Genomic DNA, 21,268 nt, shown 5'->3' with positions numbered 1-21,268 from the left:
ATGCATCTCTCCAGTGGTTTTCCAGCAACCCAGTCAAGTTCAACCTTTTCAGTAATAAGCTGAAAATTCTGACTGTCTCACCTCATCCCTATAAATGGCACGCAAATGTATCTGATGACAGAAAGTGAATTGTATTGTGAATACACAATGTGCAAAAATGAAGGGTTAACTATACTTACATTGGATTTGGGGGTGACATGACTAAAAAGTAAAAACCCCTGAAATAAATAAGACAGTTATTACTACAATATATAATCAGCCTAACCAATAGGTTAAATATCAAATGTTTATCAAAAAGTTAAAATGTCAAAAATTTTAGGTTTGACTCGCTTGATTGACTAATTGATTGATTTACTAAAGGCAAAATAGGCTTTACACTTTGCAAGGGTTTAGTGAATGAGGTAAAAATTTTACTTTGCAAAGAATAATCAAGTGCAAGGAAAGATAAAACAGCATTTGCGTTTGCACATGATTGGATGATGGAAGAGCTTATTCACTAAGCTAAGAGAAAATTCCCCTGCAGAATTCCTTTACAAAGCAAAGAGCCCCATTGCCCTTAGTAAATCAACCCCACTATACCTAAATCTAATTGAAGGTAATATTTTTCTTTTTTCCAAGCCCATCCATGGACAAAAATTGAAAACCAGACCAAGTTTATTTACATGTGACAGTACTCAAGGAGCACCTTTATATTTGATAGTACATTTGACAGCGGGTTCCAGTGTAGCAGGGTTTGCTGCATTGCTCTACAGTGAAAATCTTTAGTCTTTTTTTTTTTCGGGCTACAGCACCAAACACATTAGTTATATGTAATGGTGTGTATTGCATCTCCTGCAGGTGGATGGCTGTATGGGTTAACAGCAGCCGCGGTTAGCATGAAGAGGTGTGCTGCTCAGCCACTCCTTTCTGCTCTCTCCACAAATCAGAGACCTTATACTACTATTCTCCCACAATTCATCACTCTCTGTGAATGGAGGAGGAGCTGATGAATGATAGGAACCCTACTGCCCATTCACAGAACATTTTGCATTGTGGGAGAATAGTAGTATGGTCTTGTGAAGAGGGTAAAGGGGGCAGGTGAGCGGTGCAACTCTTCATAGTATTAGCAACTACTGTTAACCTATTCAGCATTTAACAATGGCCAATATCCAGTGACGATGAAGGCGGCATGAAGGGCAGATTTTTACGAGAAGCAGCAGCCTGCAGGACATGGGGTACACACTATTACAGGTATCTAATGTTTGATGCTGTAGCTCCATAAAACAATGACTAAACGTCAGCTTTAAAGGCATAGTTCACCTTTACCAAAAAACTAGCAATGCAGGTAAGGGGTGTCTGTAGATAAAAAACTGTGCAGCTTTGACCAAAGTTGAATAATTCCCTTGCTACAGGTGTAGTCCATTTACCGTACATACTTCATGAGGCCTGACTGAAAAATTCCTACAGATCACATCATCCCATCCTATCTTGTTACTAGGATGTTGCTAAGAGACTCTTAGCTCTTACTGTTCACCTCCACCATCAGAGGAGTAAGCTTTTTCTCCTATTCAGACCTCGCATGCACTCTCTCTCCCTTGATGCAGTAGCTCTTAGCTCAGATTTTGTGAACTCATAAGCATGGACCTACGTACAGCATCTCTTTAGATTCCAATGGAAGCAAATTTACCTGGGCAAGTGAAAGATCAGAGGCTTGTATTGTTGTCAGAAGATTAATCACATGACTGTTTGGAAGCGTCTGGAAAAACGACACTCCGAGTTCAGAAAGCAGACTTTTCCAAATGACGAGCTCATTAAAGTCCAATGAATGTACACTAACTTTTCTTAACACATCCACTAATGAATAAGCCAGCTGAAAAATAAATATGGACATTTAACTAATTATACATGGAATCATGCAATATCAAGGTGCACCAAATATAGACCCAGTGCAATGACAATGACTAAATTTGTTATTACACATATGACAGGTATATGTAGGATATGTGAGAGATAGAATTATGACTATATTTTAGCTACTCATCTCTTCATCATTTTAAAGGAAAAAGTTTAAAACTGTGGAACTAAACAACAAAGAAAAAACATACTCGCCCACGGTGGGACAAAGTCTTTTGTGAAATGCATTCAAGTAGCTTCTTCTCCAAGTCTCCTAGTGGATAGTGGAAGGGCTGAAGGTTTTGCAAGTCCTCATATGTCAAATAGCAAATGAAACCATCAAGTCTTTGTACATGTCAAAAAAAGACAAACAGACAATTAAAGAAATCAAGATATCAGAAAATGAATATAATAGCAGGACAACCAGTGTCTAATTATGGTGATTATGCCACAATGCAAAACTAGAGAATATAGTTACCATGAAAACAGTAGATGAAAGGAAACCGTTGGTTTAAACATCAGAATGTTTTCAGAAAACAGAATGCTTAGACTAAGGGTCCAGTCACAGCAACAGCTAACGGTAGAGCACAGCCAGAGCATTGTACACGCAATCCACTGGGTGACAGCAACGCCAATGTACCAATCTCAGTGCACTGCACTGTTTACTTTGAAATGTCACAAAGTGACATTAAGTTCTACTACCCGCAACAGCGTGGTGTGAGGTAGTAAATTGGATCACGCTGTGCTAAAAAAAAGTATTGCATGCAGTACTTTTTTACAGCACACACAACCAAAATGTAATGCAAAACAATGCGGTGGTGTGAACTGGCCTGGAAGAAGACAATGCATTTTGACTTGTCTTGCAGTGGAACTGCATTGATATACTGCCCAGCACAGTCCCACCGCAGCTGGTGTGAATGTGTACTCAGAATTTCTCACCCTGCCTAGATTCCCTTTTTCTAACCTTAGAATAATGTCTTAGCTGGATAATTTTCATTTGGCACACTCTTTGACCTGAAAAAAGGGGGAAAAAAACCTACGCTACAACCCAAGCAATGTAATGTGTGAGTAAATGTGTAAAAAAATATATATTCTGAAACAATAGTGAACACTCTTTGACCTATCACACTTGAATTTCTCAATTTTGATGAATGTCCTTGCCTGGAGGATTTCTGTGTTTGTGGTGAGCTGCTGAATACAGGTCAATTGTGCTCACGTAATGACTTTGTCCACATCCTGATAACCTGGGCACGTTTTAGCCCTGAAAGCCTGTCTACAGGAAGAGAAAAACTTTTTGGCTTTATATATACTTTAAAGCAGAACTTCGCCCCTGAACATTCTGCTTTATGTCCTCATCCCCCCCCCCCCCAGCACATTTGGAACATTACATTTTTTTCTGGGGAGTAGGTACTTGTTCCGGTTTCCGTTCGGATCGCCTAGGCGACCTGTATGGATGTTCAACCTCCCTCTCTTTGCCAGCAGACCTCTGGGATACATGACAGGCTGTGGGACCATGCACAAAGCTCAGTGTGCAGTGGGAAGCCAGCTGTGAAGCAAGAAGCAAATGGAGAAACAGAAAAAGGGCGAACCGACCTAGTGCATTATCGTTTAAAATATTTATTGAAGTATCATACTCACAATGGACATAAAAACACAGGCATGTCAAACTGAACAAGATGTATGATCCAAACATCTGAGTCCATACGATGGAACCCTGGATGACCAAACCTGTTAACGCGTTTCGAGGACACAACCTCTTCCTCAGAGCCAACACTACAGGAGTCTGCAGTCTTACTAAATTATATCAAAAGGGCTGTATCAGAACCAACAGAAGAAGGAGCCTGACATCACATGACCTGTTAGCATCCAAATCCCCACATGTTATATACCACTATGAACACCTCATTCCACCATCATCTCATCTCATCCCACAGTCTATCAGTATTCAGCTACATGGCAGTGGATCACACATGCTGGCCATATACTCTTCACCTTCCCTTACATTTTTTTTTGTTTGTTTTCATCATATACCACCAATGATCTTCCCACAAGTGTAAGTGTTTACACATTTATTATAAGTTATTATTTTTATATATATGTTTTCCAAATATAGTTCACAATTATTAATTAATATTTTTTTTTGTTATGTTCGATTTGGATGCTAACGAGTCATGTGATGTCAGGCTCTGCCTTCGGGTGGTTCTGATACAGCCCTTTTGATATCATTTAGTAACTTATATAAAGAGAAGTGCAGACTCCTGTAGTGTTGGCTCTGAGGAAGAGGTTGTGTACCTCGGTGCGCCCTTTATCTGTTTCTCCATTTGCATCTAGTGTATTTGGACCACCCCGGTCTGTTGAGGGCAGCAAGCACTGCATATTCCAGAAAATTCCAGAACATTCCTATTGGGTCTACTGAGTCCTTTCCTAGCGCAGGAGAAAAGTGTTTGTTGTGTTGGTGAAGAAAGAAGTCATAGATGGCTTCCCACAACAAACATGCCAGTGCCAGGGACTTGAAAGCAGTACTGTCCTCATCTGGGCCGGCAAAGAACCGGCCCAGATGAGGACAGTACTGGATCCCTGGGCACGTAAATGTCCTTTTATTAAACCATTATTAAACCCACAACAGTAAAATCAGTCTGTATATGCAGTAAAGAATGCTTGTTATACCCCATGAGGAACCTAAAGGGTTAATCCTCCACAGTCTGTAAAAAGGCTGTTTGATCCTGTCTTCTCTGATCCTCCCCTTCTTCCACAGTCCCCAATCCATCTGCTAATAGTACAGAGTCCTAGGAGGCACTCTGCACATGCTCAGTTTGGTGTATATTGCTAAAGAGTCTTTTACTTTTTTGGGGGAAGGGGGTGCATGTGATCAGCACAGGGCTAATCAGCATTGTCCAGGCATTGGGTGAGGGGCTATGCAGCCTCATAGCACAGTCTGAGGAGAACAAAAACTCCTCCTACAAGCTTTAACCAGAGCTTGGCAGGACACTGATAGAAGTCACAAGACTGCTATGTACTGCTGATCAGAAAAGGTATTCAGCAGTTTACATTTACTAAAATAATTGCATTCCCATGTTTTGTGTACTGGGAGGAACCAGATATAGTGAATGCAGAGCCATGAGTTTAGTAACACTTTAACCACTTTCAGGCCGCAAGCCCACAATGTACTGTGGATGGGCGGCAGCTACAGGACCAGGGACGCACCCATCACTGGTCTTTTCTCAACACAGGTGAGTGCTGCGTGCCCCCACATCTGCTGTGTCCATGGGACAGAAATTGTTTTTTTTTAAAACTACTTGCCTCCTGCCCGCCAACAATGTGCGGGTGAGGGGCGGCTCTGGACAAAGCAATGTAATCTTACATTGCTTTCTATTTCCGGGTGAGATCAGATGCTTTAAAGGCAGAGGAGAGATCTAGAGTCTATTAGACACTAGATTTCTCAGAAAAGAATACATGTCACTGCCTATTGCTATCACATGGATATTTTAATTCCCTGTGAGAACAATAAAAGTGATCGGGAAAAAAAAAAAAGGAAAGGTACAGTGTGTACAATAATAATAATGAAAAAAAAAAGCAAAATAAATAATTAAAAAAAAAATTTCACCAGTGCTCGAGCACAAAGGCAAATTTATTAATTTCAGGTACATATATAGCGCCATCAATTTACGCAGCGCTTTACATATATATTGTACATTCACATCAGTCCCTAACCCTCAAGGGGCGTACAATCTAATGTCCCTAACTCACATTCATATACAAGGGCCAATTTAGACAGGACCCAATTAACCTACCAGCATGTCTTTGGAGTGTAGGAGGAACCGGAGGAAACCCACGCAGGCACAGGAAGAACATGCAAACTCCAGGCAGGAGGTGCCGTGGCTGGGATTTGAACCAACGACCCTAGTACTGCCAGACAGAAGTGCTAACCATTTAGCCACTGTGCTGCCCAAATACAAATGCAAGCAGAGGTCCCATGACGGTATGTAAACAGAGATTGCACCATGCATGTGAAGTATCACTATGAATGTTAGATCGAGGGCAATAATTCTAGCACTAGACCTGCTGTGTAAATCTAAAATGGTGACCTGTAAAGGCTTTAAAGCATTGCCTATGGATATTACAAATTTACATATTTTGTCGCCGTTGCACGGGCGTGCACAATTTTAAAGCATGTCATGTTTGATATCTATTTACTTGGCATAACATCATCTTCGATATTTTATCAAACAATTGGGAATTGGGTAATATATTGTGTTTTTGTGCATTAAAATTCTAAAAAGTATTTTTTCCACAGAAATTGTGTTTGAAAAATCGCTGTGCAAATACTGTGTGACATAAAAAATTTCAACACCCACCGTTTTATTCTCTAGGGTCTCTGCTTAAAAAAATATATAATGTTTGGGGGTTTAAAGTATCTTTTTAGCAAAAAACAGTTTTTTCAAGTAAACAAAAAGTATCAGAAAAGGCTTGGTCTTCAAGTGGTTAGAAAAGTGGGCGATGTGTGGCATAAACTTGTAATGTTGGCCCTGAAATGCCAGTATAGTAGAAGCACCCTCCCCCCAAATGACCCCTTTTTGAAAAGTACACGCTTCAAAGTATTTGCTAAGAAGCACGGTGAGTATTTTGCAGATCTCATTTGTTGCCACAAGTTTTTGGAAAACGAAGAAATATACATATTTTTTTCTTTTATTCTCTTTCAAAACCCTGTGCCAAAAATGATATCTTAAAAATACTCACCGTGCCTCTTACCAAATTACTTGGGGTGTCTACTTTCCAAAAAGGTGTCATGGGGGGGGGGTATTTGTATCCTGGCAAGTTAGGGCCTCCAAAACTGTGAAAGGTTGTAAGGAAGTGATATGAGGAAATATGCCCTTTGAAAGCCTGAAGATGGTCATTGGATTTTGGAGGTATGTATGTGGCTAGACTGTCAAAAAGTCTCTCACATGTGGTATCCCTATATATGTAATTTTTCAAAAATTTGTGGCAAAAAATAAAATGTTCCATGGACTCAACATGCCTTTCATCAAATTCACCGGGTGGGGTGTCTACTTTCCAAAAAAAAGGTCATTTGGGGGGGGGGGGGTTGTACTGCCCTGCCACCATGTTGCAGCTCAGTTTCAGGGTCTTGGCAATCTTCTTATAGCCTAGGCCATCTTTATATAGAGAAACAATTCTTTTTTTCACAACCTCAGAGAGTTCTTTGCCATGAGGTGCAATGTTGAACTTACAGTGACCAGTATGAGAGAGTGAGAGCGATAACACTAAATTTAACACACCTGCTCCCCACTCACACCTGAGACCTTGTAACACTAACGAGTCACATGACACCGGGGAGGGAAAAGACTAATTGGGCCCAATTTGGACATTTTCACTTAAGGGTGTACTCACTTTTGTTGCCAGCAGTTTAGACATTAATGGCTGTGTGTTGAATTATTTTAAGGGGACAGCAAATGTACACTGTTATACAAGCTGTACACTCACTACTTTACATTGTAGCAAAGTGTCATTTCTTCAGTGTTGTCACATGAAAAGATAGAATAAAACATTTACATAAATGTGAGGGGTGGACTCACTTCTGTGAGATACTGTATGTGTTTTCTCCCCAATAGCCAGATCATAACAGTTTGGAAGGAACTCGTAAATTAAAGCCAGGTGACTTGTGGATTGTTAACAGACATTTATACTGTATATATAGGACATTTTTGGAGACACAATACAGCGCCTAATTCATGTACAGTTTACAAAACTTGAAGGAAAAGTCATCTGGTTCCACACCAGACACTGCAAAAATGACTAAATGAAAGTATCACTGTGTTTAATTTGGTTTCCTCTTGGAATCAGTCTGGGGTACTAATTATTCAAATGCTTTAACAAAAATATATGTACGGGATATATATTTAATGTGATTTGAAATGTAGTACAGCCATGTTGAAGTCATATTTTCTTTTATATGTCTTTCATTTTATGTAGAATTGTCTTTAACTATGCTGATAAGTCAGCATATCCACAATTAAGCTACAAGGTCATTCTGGCCACAGGATCTGAGTGTACAGCCAATTACACTGTAAATATGTATGATTTGTTTTTTATGTACATTTTAGTCACAATAAAAGGTCATTTTGTAATGATATAGCTACTCTCAGCTATTAGATTCTCCCTAATGGAGTTTGCCTCCGAGACAGGACTAGTTCTGTCTAAATGTAAGGAGTTTCCAGGTTAAAGGTGATAGTAGGTGTGTTCTGTGATCAAAATGTAAAATATTGATCAAAAGAGGGGAGATTGTAAAGGAAATGTGTAAATTCTGTATAAAATCATATTCAATTTTGTATGTTTTGCCTATGTATTATGCACTGCATTCATTGTGCACGCGGCACTTACAATGTTTTCATTACATGTTTCCACTCCTCCAATCCTGATTAGAAATTAGCCTGCCTTGTTACCATAAAAGTGTGCTGAATAAAGAGAAGAGTTATCTGTCCCCTACTGCAGTAGTTACTATTAATTTGGAACCACTAATCAATATGAGGGTAGGGGTTGCCTATCTATAAAATTTCACTATTAATGTCCAGAACAGAAACATGCAACAAAACATGTAAAAGATTTACAGATAGAAGGCCTACAAGCATTCAAAGAAGAGGCCTGAGCCACTGATCTGTACTGAAATCTTACAAGTTTATTCTAGTCAGCCAATAAAATATAGAATTTTCCTTTCACTGATCCTGTGCAACACTCTACTACTGCACTTGCTGGTAGCAGGTAATGCAATCCCAGAGCAGGAAATTCACTGTTGAATAGCACTACTATATACCTCTTTATTTTGTCCACGTCTTGGCTTTGGTTCATCAGGCTCTGTGCCACAAAACGTCCATGCATCATACCCAGGTTCACATCTTTCCAGCCATCTGCCAGCAATTTAATCTGTTTGGCACAAAACAAGTGATTAGTATGACTGTCAGTACCTCACTAGCGTCTCTTTTATCCTGAGCTTGTACACTTCCCTAACACAGTAATCTTATGTATAATACATTACACAAATCTACTGTAATGATCACTATGACAATAAAACTGCAGTCATATTAAATTCAGGGAGCGGCTTGCTCACTCTCCTTGTAGGACGTTCAGGTGTATTCAATAAATCAGTGAAAATAGACAAGATACAGACTGGTGTAACTGACAGCAACCAATAAGATAAGAGAATGGTTGCTATGCACGTCTGTTTTTTGCTATTTAGTTAAGGAATAATAACATATCTACTGCATCTGGGCCAAATTTTTTGAATAATTTCACTACAATTTGTTGCCTGCAATAATATATAATAATGGATGTATCAAACCCCTTTATTACAGGTATTTATGTAACACCAACAATGTATGCAGTGCTTAACATATTGTAAATCTGCATCAGTCCCTGCCTTCAAGGAGCTTACAATCTAAGATCCTTATCTCACATGCATACATACACATAATACAGTCAATATAGACAGAGGTCAATTTCCCTACCAGCATATATTCGGATTGTGGGAGGAAACGGGGTGAACATGCAGACTCAATGCAGTTAATATACCAGTTTAGATTTGAGCTGGGGATCCCAGTGCTTCAAGATGGAAGTGCTACAGTCACATTGCTGCCCTATATACTGTGGAGAAAATATTTATTTGATCCCCTGCAGATTTTGTAAATTTGCCCACTTCCAAAGAAATGAAGGGTCCATAATTTTTATCATTGGTGTATTTTAAATGACAGAGACAGAATATCAACTAAAAATCCAGAAAAAAACACATGATACAAATGTTATACATTTGGTTGCAGTTCAGTAAAATAAGTATTTGATCCCCAAGCAAAACATGACTTAGTACTTGGTGGAGAAACCCTTGTTGGGAAACACAGAGGTAAGACATTTCTTGCAGTTGGTTACCAGGTTTTCACACATCTCAGGATGGATTTTGGTCCACTCTTCTTTACAGATCTTCTCTAAATCCTTAAGGTTTCTTGGCTATCACATGGCAATGCGAAGTTTCAGCTCCCTCCATAAATTTCCTATAGGATTAAGGTCTGGGGACTGGCTAGGCCACTCCATGACCTTAATGTGCTTCTTCTTCAGCCACTCTTTTGTTGCTTTGGCGGTATGGGTCATTGTCATGCTAGAAGACCAATCCACGACCCATCTTCAGTGTTCTGGATGAGAGAAGAAGGTTCTCATCCAGGATTTTACAATACATGGCCCCACCCATTGGTCCCTCAATGCGTAAAAGCCAGACTGTACCTTTAGTAGAGAAACATCCCCAAAGCATAATGTTTCCACTTCTGTGCTTGACTGTAGGGATGGTGTTCTTAGGGTCATAGTCATTATTTTTCTTCCTCCAAACACGGCGAATCAAGTTAATGCCTGAGTGAAGAGCTCAATTGTGGTCTCATCTGACCACAGCACTTTATCCCAATCCTTCTCTGAATCACTTAGATGTTCATTGGCAAACTTCAGATGGGCCTGTATATATGCCTTCTTGAGGAGGGGGACCTTGCAGGCGCTGCAGGAATTCAATCTATGGCGGTGTATTGTGTTACCAATAGTTTGTTTGGTGACTGTGGTCCCAACTGCTTTGAGATCATTCACAAGCTCCTCCCCTGTAGTTCTGGACTGATCCCTCACTTTTCTCATGATCATCCTTACTCCATGAGGCGAATTCTTGAATGGAGCTCCAGACCGAGAGCGAATGATGTTTATTCTGTATTTCTTCTATTTGCAATTAATCGTTCCGATAGTTGTCTCCTTCTCATTAAGCTTCTTGCTGATGGTCTTGTAGCCCATTCCAGCCTTGTGTTCTTACCCATGTGGCACAAACACATGTACACAATGTAAAATACACAAAACAGTACTGCAGTTACCTCCTCTTCTACAGGGAAAATATATGCTTTGAAAGGTTACATTAACTGCAATTCCAGAATGGTTGTTTATATTATAGAATGCAGTGTTTGTCGTCTTCAATATGTGGGGTGTATCATTCATTCATGACGAGTTAGAATATCTGAACACTATAATGACACTAACAACCCACATGCTAACAACATTTCTAATGTCTCTAAACATTTTAGGGAGAAGCATGGTGGGAACCTTGACTTCTTTTCTTTCCTTGGAACATGTAAGAAAACCTATAAGAGGAGGTGATGTACAGCACACCTTACTTCAGTGTGAAGTGTGGTGGAATCATACGCTCAATACCAGGGTCCCTTTTGTTTTACATAATAGAATGGATGTTAATCTTTTTTTGAAATAATAAATTAATGATGATTTTATTACTTCCATATCTAAATTGCATGCATCCAAGGTGAGGGCAGTGTTGTCATTCGGCACTTGTAGTGCTGCTCTTACACTAGGATGCATGCAGCTATATGTATGGGACAAAGTTTTTCTTTCTCTAAAGTCTCATTGATTTACCTTCACCTGTAATCATTAAGACAAAATGATGATTTTAAAATCAAGTATGCACCGCCCCCATTCACTGTGGGCTGTTATGTTATACAAGTCTGTATTTTAGTTTTTTGATGTAAGCTCTGAGAAAGGCTGTGGCCGAAATGCATCGGTTTTATGCATTCCATATTTTCCACTGTGTGCCAATAAAATCATTATGATGAGGAAATGAGTTGCTGGATACTTTGTCATATATCTTGGATTTAAAACCAGCCTCAGCACCAGCACCCCACTCACATCGTTTTGATGAGCAGTAGAGCTTGGGTGAGTTGTTGTCCAAATACTAATTTTACTCACTGAACTGCACCTCAATTTATAACATTTGTATCATGTGTTTCTTCTGGATCTTTGGTTGATATTTTGTCTCTATCATTAAAAATACACCTATGATAAAAACATATAGATCCTTCATTTCTTTGTAAGTGGGAAAACTTACAAAATCTGCAGGGGATCAAATACTTATTTTCCCCACTGTATATTATATCCTTAAAGTGGTGTTAAAAACCAAAAGCAAACATTTATTATAGTGCAGCTCAGCAATTCTTAGATGGGGTGGATGCATTAGTTTTATTTTTTAAGCTTTCATTCTTTTATTTTCACCTGGTGATCTGGCCAGTGAGCCTTTTTTTCAGCAGAACAAACTCTCCTTCAAATTTAACAGTTTGAGGGTTGGGACAAACCATTTACCACTGACAGGAGTTCTTACAATGATCAGCTCTTATTTATTAATGTAAAACCTTTATCCCCCCCCCAAAAAAAAAAAACCTGTTGCTGTATCTGCAGTGAAAGCTGGAGTTTGGCTTCAATTTGTTAGTGTTTCTAAATCTGTCAGTACCTCTAACACTCCCCTCCCCTCAGATTGACAAAGCTGCTGTCCAAAGGTGGCCTCTGTGCTCCTTCCTCCAATGTAGGGGCACTCAGATACAAGAGGTGTGTGTGTTACTGGCTAGGTCACTAGGTGAAAACAGAGGAAATTTAAAAAAAGGAAAACTAATGTAGCCAACCACATCTGATGATTGGTAAAAGCTGCAATATATTACATTTTGAGTTTGAGGTTTAATACCGCTTTAAACACTCAGTGGAGATTCCCATTCAGTATTATAACCCATATTAAAACATTTTACAAAAGACCTCCCAAATTTAGCAGTACAAAAAAAACATCTTTTGGTATATATTGTTGTTTTGAAATAAAGTTATGGGACATGTTTTTAACACAGAACGCAAAGGGGACATCTTATGAGAAGGTTATTCATATACGTGCAACAGATCCAGCTGATCTTTCATTCACCAAATTGACAGTGACCTATGATGATAATGGTCAGCAGCAAACTGTTATCCTCTGTCCAGACTTTTTAAAAAAGTTTTTTTTGTGTATGTGCCTTATTATATGATTCTATTATGAAAGCCCCAGAACTTTTCTGCTGTGTTTTCAAGGTACCTGCTTGAAAACTGTGGAGTTGTGGCGCTCTGCTAGTTGGACAGTAGAATAGAAGGTGCAATAGGCTTTGAGTTTGCACAACTGGCTTTTTTAATTGCTCAGTATTAAATTGATGGTAGGGATCTTGGTTCTATTCTGGAGGATGGTAAGAAGCAAGTATAAATTAATCTACTGGAATCAGGATTGAACACTAATAAAGGAACAGTTCGTAAGGGGAACCCCTGCTTACTTACACGTGTCTGACATGTGCAGGTGGGTTCTGCCTGTACATTTAGGGTTGAAGAACATCACGCTGGCGTTCAGCCCAAACCATATACTGTTACATGCATGAATGTCAGTTATAGATGTCTTCTCCCAAGCCTCCTGGTAACTTCACTTTTAACCCTTTACCGCCTGGAGTACTTACACACATAGGCCTATGTTTGACACATGGTCCAGAAAGAAACTCCAGAAACCCAAGCGACCCGCTAGGCCCACAGGCCATCTGATGCATGTAACATGAGGGGGCTTTCTCTCACCATCAGGTGGTGACCATGTTTTTCTCCATCACCACCCACTCCAGAACCGACCAAGCTTGCACCTGTAAAGCCTCCTAGATTGTAAGCTCCAAGGAGCAGGACCCTCAAATCCCTCTTGTATTGAACTGTATTGTTACTGTATTGTCTCCCGTTATATTGTAAAGCACTGAGCAAACTGTTGGCGCTATATAAATCCTGTATAATAATATAATAATAAAGCACATAATTCTCTTGCCAGGCACTGGCTGTACAACAGATCACTCTTGTAGAATATCTCTCAGAGGCACCTTGCTGCATAAGTAGTTATTTACTTTCAACAATGTGATCATAACATTCCAAATTCTTGGTACAGACATTCCAAATTATGGTGAATAAACTTGTTCAATAGCACACTATGGTCCAGTTAAACCAGTGCAAGAGAATATTGGTACTTGTACTCATTCAACTATTTCCACCTAGTTTTTGGAACAGTACTTTCTTTAAGCTATGCTAACACCCCCTACGCCAATGGGGAGAGCACAAGAGACCCTCTACTAGATGAACTAGATTCCAGAAGACCCTGAACCCAAATCCCTCCCACCTTATAAAGGGGCACCCCACATCACCACTCCAAAAATAGGAGGAGGAACCCTTAAAGGGGAACCTTTCACCTGCCTACAAGCTGCTTTGACCAATATCATGCTAGATGACATGGGTGCTCAACCTATGGCCCTCCAGCTGTTGTAGAACAGAAGTCCCATGAGGCATTGCAAAGCTGACAGTTATAAGCATGACTCCCAAAGGCTGTACTGTGACAGCTGGCCGGACTAGAAAGATGATAAATGAAAGCGCAATTGGTGCCAGTGGAGGATAAAGTTGTCTTTCTTGTAAAAGAACACCCTAGAGCAGGGGTGGGCAACTGTGGCCCTTCAGCTGTTGTAAAACTACAAGTCCCATGAGGAATTGCAAAACTGACAGTTACAAACATGACTCCCAAATGCAGAGGCATGATGGGACTTGTAGTTCACCAACAGCTGGAGGGCCACAGTTGCCCACCCCTGCCCTAGAGCACAGCAAAAACGTATCTATATGTTAGAGAGCATTGAGTGGTGCAAAATAATGACAGCTTGTGAAGAACTGTGTTCGATATTGGGCATCTTTTGGGTCTCTGATTTTTATTTATCTAGTCAGTTGCAAGCAGTACTAACTTAAAGTACACCTAAAGGCAAACCTTTTTATTAGGTTTGGATAGAGTGGTGATGGATTAAAACACCTGTCAATTTTTATTGAGGTCTGTGCCCCCAGTAGGGAGATTCACCCTCTTTTTGTCATGTTCACTGTTATCATTGAAAATAAAATAAAAACCTAAATGTTGGGTTGTTGCCAGAAAAGAAACAAGAGGGGAAATCCTCCAATGGGCACACTAGTTCTGGTGATCTGGGGGTCCACTAGGGATTCCCTTAACCGCCTCCTGACAGCCCTAAAGCAAAAGTACCACAGGGCTGCACAAAATCATGTATATATACGTGATTTTGCATTTCCGAGCAGGGGGCGTGCCACCCTACCCGCCCTGCCATTGGTGGCTACAGATGTTGATCACCGTATCACGGACAGAGATTCCCCGCCGGCACCCGGCAATCGTCAAGTATCACTGACAGGGGAGAGACCTGTGTGTAAACAACACAGGTCTCTCTCCTGCCAGCAGTAACATGCTGCTGTGTATTTCTCTGCACAGCAGAGAAATACACAGCAGTATTTTCCCCTAGTAAAACATACACAGCACACACAGTAAAACAGCACAAAGCTAACCCTTTGATCGCCCAAGATGTTAGCTCCTTCCTGCCCTGTGTCATTAGTACAGTGTCAGTGCTTTATTAGCACTGATCACTGTATTAGTGTCATTGGGATGTAAGTGGCAGTTAGTCAGTTCCCCCCAGTGTCAGAATGCCCGCCGCAGTCCTGTAATAAGTCGCTGATCGCCGCCATTATTAGTATTAAAGAAAAAAAAACAATTCCAGTATACATACCGCCATTTGTAGACGCTATAACTTTCATGTAAACCAATTAATTTACATGTATTGAGATTTTATTTAGCAAAGACATGTAGCAGAATACATTTTGGCCTAAATTTATGAAGAAAGTTGACTTTTTAATTTTTATTACTGGATATGTTTTATAGCAAAAAGTCAAAAATATTGTTTTTTTATTTTTAAAATTGTTGGTCTTTTTTTGTTTATAGCCCCCCAAAAAAAACAACGCACAGGTGATCAAATACCACCAAAATAAAGCTCTATTTGTGTACAGCGTTGCATGACCGTGCAATTGTCAGTTAAAGTAACGCAGTGCCGTATAGCAAAAAAATGGCCTGGTCAGATTGTGACACCTGGAGAAAGAAAACATCAATGTAGTTGTAGTAAAAGACAATATATATATTACATTTTAAAATATAGAATTAATGAACGATTAAAAGAGTTTTTTAAAACTGTTAATTCACGCTAACGGTGCAGTAACTGGTTATTATATATAAACACTTTTAGAAAAAATATGGAAAAATCTTAAGGCACCAGCACTGGAAACCACTTTAAATCTCTGTAGATCACCAGAAACAAGTCTATAACCAGTGTACACAGTACAAAGCCAATACTATTAGTTTGGTAAACATGGCGTACTGACCTGATCAGTGCTCAGTTGGATGAAATGACAGAACGGCATGTAGGGTAGCAGTGGTTGGATGGATGTGAGAAAGTGTGATGGCCATGATGGGATATCACCAAACGTGTCAGCTTGCAGGAGACGTTTCACAAATGCACGTTTCTGAGCAATTTTCATTTCTGGACTGTGGATCCTGATTGCTTCTAATCTAAAATAAATTAATTATTTTCAGCATATTATATGTATACTGGGCTGTATGTACACACATACATACATAGATATATACACCCTGTTCCAAATTATTATGCAAATTCTATTTAAGTGTCACAAAGATTAAATATTTTGTTTTTCAGTTTAACTCATGGATGGCATTGTGTCTCAGGGCTCTTTTGATCACTGAAAACAATCTCGAACACCTGTGATAATTAGATTGGCCGGTGAGCCCAATTTAAGGAAAAACTAATAAAGGAGGGTGTTCCACATTATTAAGCAGAGCACCATTTTCAAGCAATATGGGGAAGAAAAAGGATCTCTCTGCTGCCGAAAAGAGTGAAATAGTTCAATGCCTTGGATGAGGTATGAAAACATTAGATAATTCACGAAAACATAAGTGTGATCATCACACTATTAAGAGATTTGTGGCTGATTCAGAGCACAGACGGGTTCGTGCAGATAAAGGCACATTGAGGAAGATTTCTGCCAGATCCATGCATCAGATCAAGAGAGCAGCTGCTAATATACCATTACATAGCAGCAAACAGATATTTGAAGCTGCTGGTGCCTCTGGAGTCCCACGGACATCAAGGTGTAGAGTCCTCCAGAGTCTAGCAACTGTGCATAAACCTTCTATTCGGCCACCACTAACCAATGCTCACAAGCAGAAACAGCTGCATTGGGCAGAAAAATACATGAAGACTAATTTTCAAACAGTCCTGTTCACTGATGAGTGCCCTGCAACCCTGGATGGCCCAGATGGATGGAGTAGTGGATGGTTGGTGGACGGCCACCCTGTTCCAACAAGGCTGCGACGTCAGCAAGGCAGTGGTGGAGTCATGTTTTGGGCCGGAGTCATGGGAACAGAGCTGGTCGGCCCATTTAGGGTCCACGAAGGTGTAAAGATGACCTCTGCAAAGTATGTGGAGTGTATGACTGACCACTTTCTTCCCTGGTACAGAAGGAAGAACTATGCGTTCCGTAATAAAATCATCTTCATGCATGACAATGCACCATCTCATGCTGCAAAGAATACCTCTGCATCAATGGCTGCTATGGGAATAAAAGGAGAGAAAGTCATGGTGTGGCCTCGATCCTCCCCTGACCTCAATCCTTTTGAGAACCTTTGGAGCATCCTCAAGCAAAAGATCTATGAGGGTGGGAGGCAGTTTACATCCTAACAGCAGCTCTGGGAGACTATTCTGACATCTTGCAAACAAATTCAAGCAGAAACTGTCCAAACACTCACAAGTTCAATGGATGCAAGACTTGTGAAGCTGCTATCAAATAAGGGGTCCTATGTTAAAATGTAACGTGACCTGTTAAAATGGTGTTAAAAGTTTGATTGAAATAGCTTTTGATCTCAGTAAATATGCTGCAAACACAACAAATGACAATTTTCAGTTCTTTACAACCTATAAAGTGTTTTGAAACTTACTGTGCGTAATAATTTGGAAGAAGTGCATTGTAAGCTTTTTATGTTTAAAAAAAATACTGTTATCATTAGGAGGTTTGTTCAATAAAATTTGAATTGTACTCTTAATAGTTGATAACATGAGAATTATGCTGACTGTTATTTAAATCAATCATTTAGGTAAATGAGAAAAATATAATTTGCATAATAATACGGAACAGGGTGTACATACAGTTGTATTCAAAATAATAGCAGTCAGACATCACTAACCTGATCAATCACTGTTTTTGGTAGAAATGATATTTCTACATGGCAAATAATTTACTAGCAGGTGTAGTAGAGTAATAGAAATCCAACAGACCCAACAGTCATGACATGCATGCTGCTGATTCTGTGTAATTGAATCACTAATTGAAAGGGGCGTGTTCAAAATAATAGCAGTGTGGAGTTCTATTAGTGAGGTCATTCATTCTTTGAAAAACAGGTGGCAATTATTGCCCTTATTTAAGGAAGGAAGGCAGCAAATGTTGTACATGCTGGTTACAGTGCATTTCTCTCTGAAATTCTGAGGAAAATAGGTCGTTCCAGACATTGTTCAGAAGAACAGCATACCTTGATTAAAAAGTTGATTGGAGAGGGGAAAACATATAAAGAAGTGCAGAAAATGATAGGCTGCTCAGCTAAAATGATCGCAAATGCTTTAAAATGCCAACCAAAACCTGAAAGACGTGGAAGAAACAAAAAACTACCATTTGAATGGATAGAAGAATAGCCAAAATGGCAAGGACTCAGCCAACAATCAGCTGCAGGAAGATCAAAGAAGGTGTAAAGTTACCTGTGAGTACTGTTACAATTAGAAGACGCCTATGTGAAGCCAAGCTATCTGCAAGAAGCCCCCGCAAAGTCCCACTGTTGAAAAAAAGACATGTGCTGAAGAGGTTACAATTTGCCAAAGAGCACATTGACTGGCCTAAAGAGAAATGGTGCAACATTTTGTGGACTGATGAAAGTAAGATTGTTCTTTTTGGGTCTAGTGGCCGTAGACAGTTTGTCAGACGACCCCCAAACACTGAATTCAAGCCACAGTACACTGTGAAGACAGTGAAGCATGGTGGTGCAAGCATCATGATATGGGGATGTTTCTCATACTACGGTGTTGGGCCTATTTATCGCATACCAGAGATCATGGATCAGTTTGAATACATCAGAATACTTGAAGAGGTCATGCTGCCTTATGCTGAAGAGGAAATGCCCTTGAAATGGCTGTTCCAACAAGACAACGACCCCAAACACACCAGTAAACGTGCAACATCTTGGTTCCAGACCAACAAGATTGACGTTATGGAGTGGCCAGCCCAATCCCCGGATCTTAATCCAATAGAAACCTTGTGGGGTGACATCAAAAATGCAGTTTCTGAGGCAAAACCAAGAAATAGAGAACTGTGGAATGTAGTCCAATCATCCTGGGCTGGAATACCTGATCACAGGTGCCAGAAGTTGGTTGCCTCCATGCAACACAGATGTACAGCAGTTCTCAGAAACAGTGCTTATACAACTAAATATTCATTAAGTGATTCAAAGGAAAGCAAATCTTCAAACATTTTTCAGTTTATATAGTGAATGTTTGAGTTTGTAAAGAAGAATACAAACACTGCTATTTATTTGAACAGCCTAATATTCACTTTTCTTCAATTTTTTTAGAGGAACAACACAAATGTGATATATTTTTCTTCATGTTTTGATTTGGAATAGAATGTGTAGTGTTCCCAATGCATTTGTGTGTATGGAAATAAAAGCTATTAGAAGGATTTTGAGCTTTATTCACTTTTTTCAATACACTGATATTATTTTGAACACAACTGTGTGTATATATATATATGTATATATTACTGCTCTAGGCTTGTTGTCAGCAGAGTAATATACTTTAAATACTTAGTAAAATATATTGAATTCCACAGCAATACTGCATACCACATACAAGCCCTTATATTAGTACTATAAATACAGGTTGCTGTAACACTACTCTGTAACAAATATAATTCACAATTAATTTCTATATTTTAAAACATCTACTTATCAAGACCAGGTCTTTTTTTCAGTAGGAACACTGTGGCAAGCAGTTCCAGTACCTCCAGCACTGACAGTATGTGTTCCAAGAAGTGCTGGAGAGTCTATTGATGCTGGCAGGAATGATGGAAATCTATTATTTATGGGGTGGATCTATTGCTGCTGGTGGGAGATCTATTGTTGTTGGTGAAGATATATTGTTGCTGGGGCAACCTGTTATTGCGAGGGAAGATCTATTGGTTATCAGGTGATCTATTGGGGGGAGGTCTTTTGTTGCTGGCTGCAGGAGATCTATTTTACTGACATTCTTGTTATAATTAACAAATTCCATACACATTTCTTGGCACTACAAAATGATATAAGGGGGAAGGGGGGGGGGGGGGTACAGCACCTATTCTCTGAGAAGAAAAAAGCCATGGTCAAGACGATGGAGATGCATTGATCTCTATGGCTTTATTAATTAAGCTGCCAGTTTGATAGTTTGACTTACACACTTTGATTGGCCAGTAGGTAGAGTGGAAAGCTGACAATGTCAGATATTGACATAAATGGTATAAACTGAGAAAGATCTACAAATATTTGGGGTGTTAAGCGGGGAAACTTTTGGATAACCATTGATGTCAGAGTCTCTAATCCTTTTTCATCTGGTTGTGACACCTGGAAAAAGAAAAAATCAATGTAGTTGTAGTAAAAGACAAAATATATAATACATTTTAAAATATAGAATACATTTTAGCTAGCCACATTACAGATTGGTATTTCACAGATAGTAGTAGTGTATACACATAATTTGTTTAAATCCTACTAATTGTTTTTACTTTTTTTTACGGAGCTCTGTGGTGTGGTGCTTGTTGAATCCCTATGAACGAAAAAGTGAACCATGTCCTCACAGCACACAAAAATGTGCACAGAGGGTACAGAATGGGACAAACCTCCAAAGAGATAGGGCCTCTATTCCTAAAATCCCCAGGGTGCACTGCTCCTGACAGACAAGATATACTTGGTCTACCTAGCCCAAAGCCTGGAGGACCCCGCTCCTTAGGGACCTGCTGAAACTGGTCCTCCAAGTACTTGGTCAGGGTTCACCTGAAGAGAGACACCTGATTGGGGAAAAGAAAGTACCTAGGGTCATAGAGCCTCTCCATGACATCAGGGCAGGCCTCGAAAAAAAACGTCACCCTTGGTCTCTGTGAGAAAAGACAAACCACCCCAGTGTAAGAGCTTGTGATAAATTCATGCCGAGTAAAAAATTAAAAGTGCCATGTACAGTATACACATTCTGGCCGGTATCAAAATTGCTGTCAGCTAGTCAGGAGATCTGCCCAATTGATATGTGCAAGAAAAGCAAAAGTGATGTGACAGAGCGCCAGTGAAACTCAGTGGGGTTTCAAACCCAAAGTGTTTGTCTGGCACTCCATTCCCAAGGGGGTACATCACCAGGAGCTCCTTGCACCTCTCAGCCCCTGGTTAGACAAATGTAGTCTCATTCCTACCAGAAAGGCACAAGCTCTTAGGGAGAGTCCCGCCTTCAACCGGGGAAAAGTATCCCTCCCACCATGCCCACCTTATTACATTGGAAATTACAAACTGGTGCCCCCACTCAACAAGAGGCATCGGAGCTCTGCGCCTCAAAACTGATAGGAACAAATA

General features: G+C 39.9%; 1 protein-coding gene across 1 annotated transcript in view; it reads right to left on the bottom strand.

Annotated features, from left to right (window-relative positions):
• Positions 1-21,268, bottom strand: part of STRC (stereocilin) — a 220,205-nt gene that overhangs the window by 66,686 nt on the left and 132,251 nt on the right. Inside the window, exons 7-12 of the mRNA XM_089676425.1 lie at positions 20,109-20,275; positions 15,946-16,132; positions 8,681-8,790; positions 2,085-2,217; positions 1,667-1,849; positions 180-218 (exon numbers count right to left, since the gene is read on the bottom strand). Of these exons, the coding sequence (XP_089532551.1) occupies positions 180-218; positions 1,667-1,849; positions 2,085-2,217; positions 8,681-8,790; positions 15,946-16,132; positions 20,109-20,275 (819 nt within the window). The remainder of the gene's footprint in view (positions 1-179; positions 219-1,666; positions 1,850-2,084; positions 2,218-8,680; positions 8,791-15,945; positions 16,133-20,108; positions 20,276-21,268) is intronic.

Source organism: Staurois parvus, unplaced genomic scaffold (genome assembly GCF_062004578.1).
Source record: "Staurois parvus isolate SC_StPar_1 unplaced genomic scaffold, SC_StPar_1.0 ptg000168l, whole genome shotgun sequence".
Lineage (NCBI taxonomy): Eukaryota > Metazoa > Chordata > Amphibia > Anura > Ranidae > Staurois > Staurois parvus.
The sequence above is the reverse complement of the archived record's forward strand: the minus strand, read 5'-3'. Positions and strand labels throughout refer to the sequence as shown.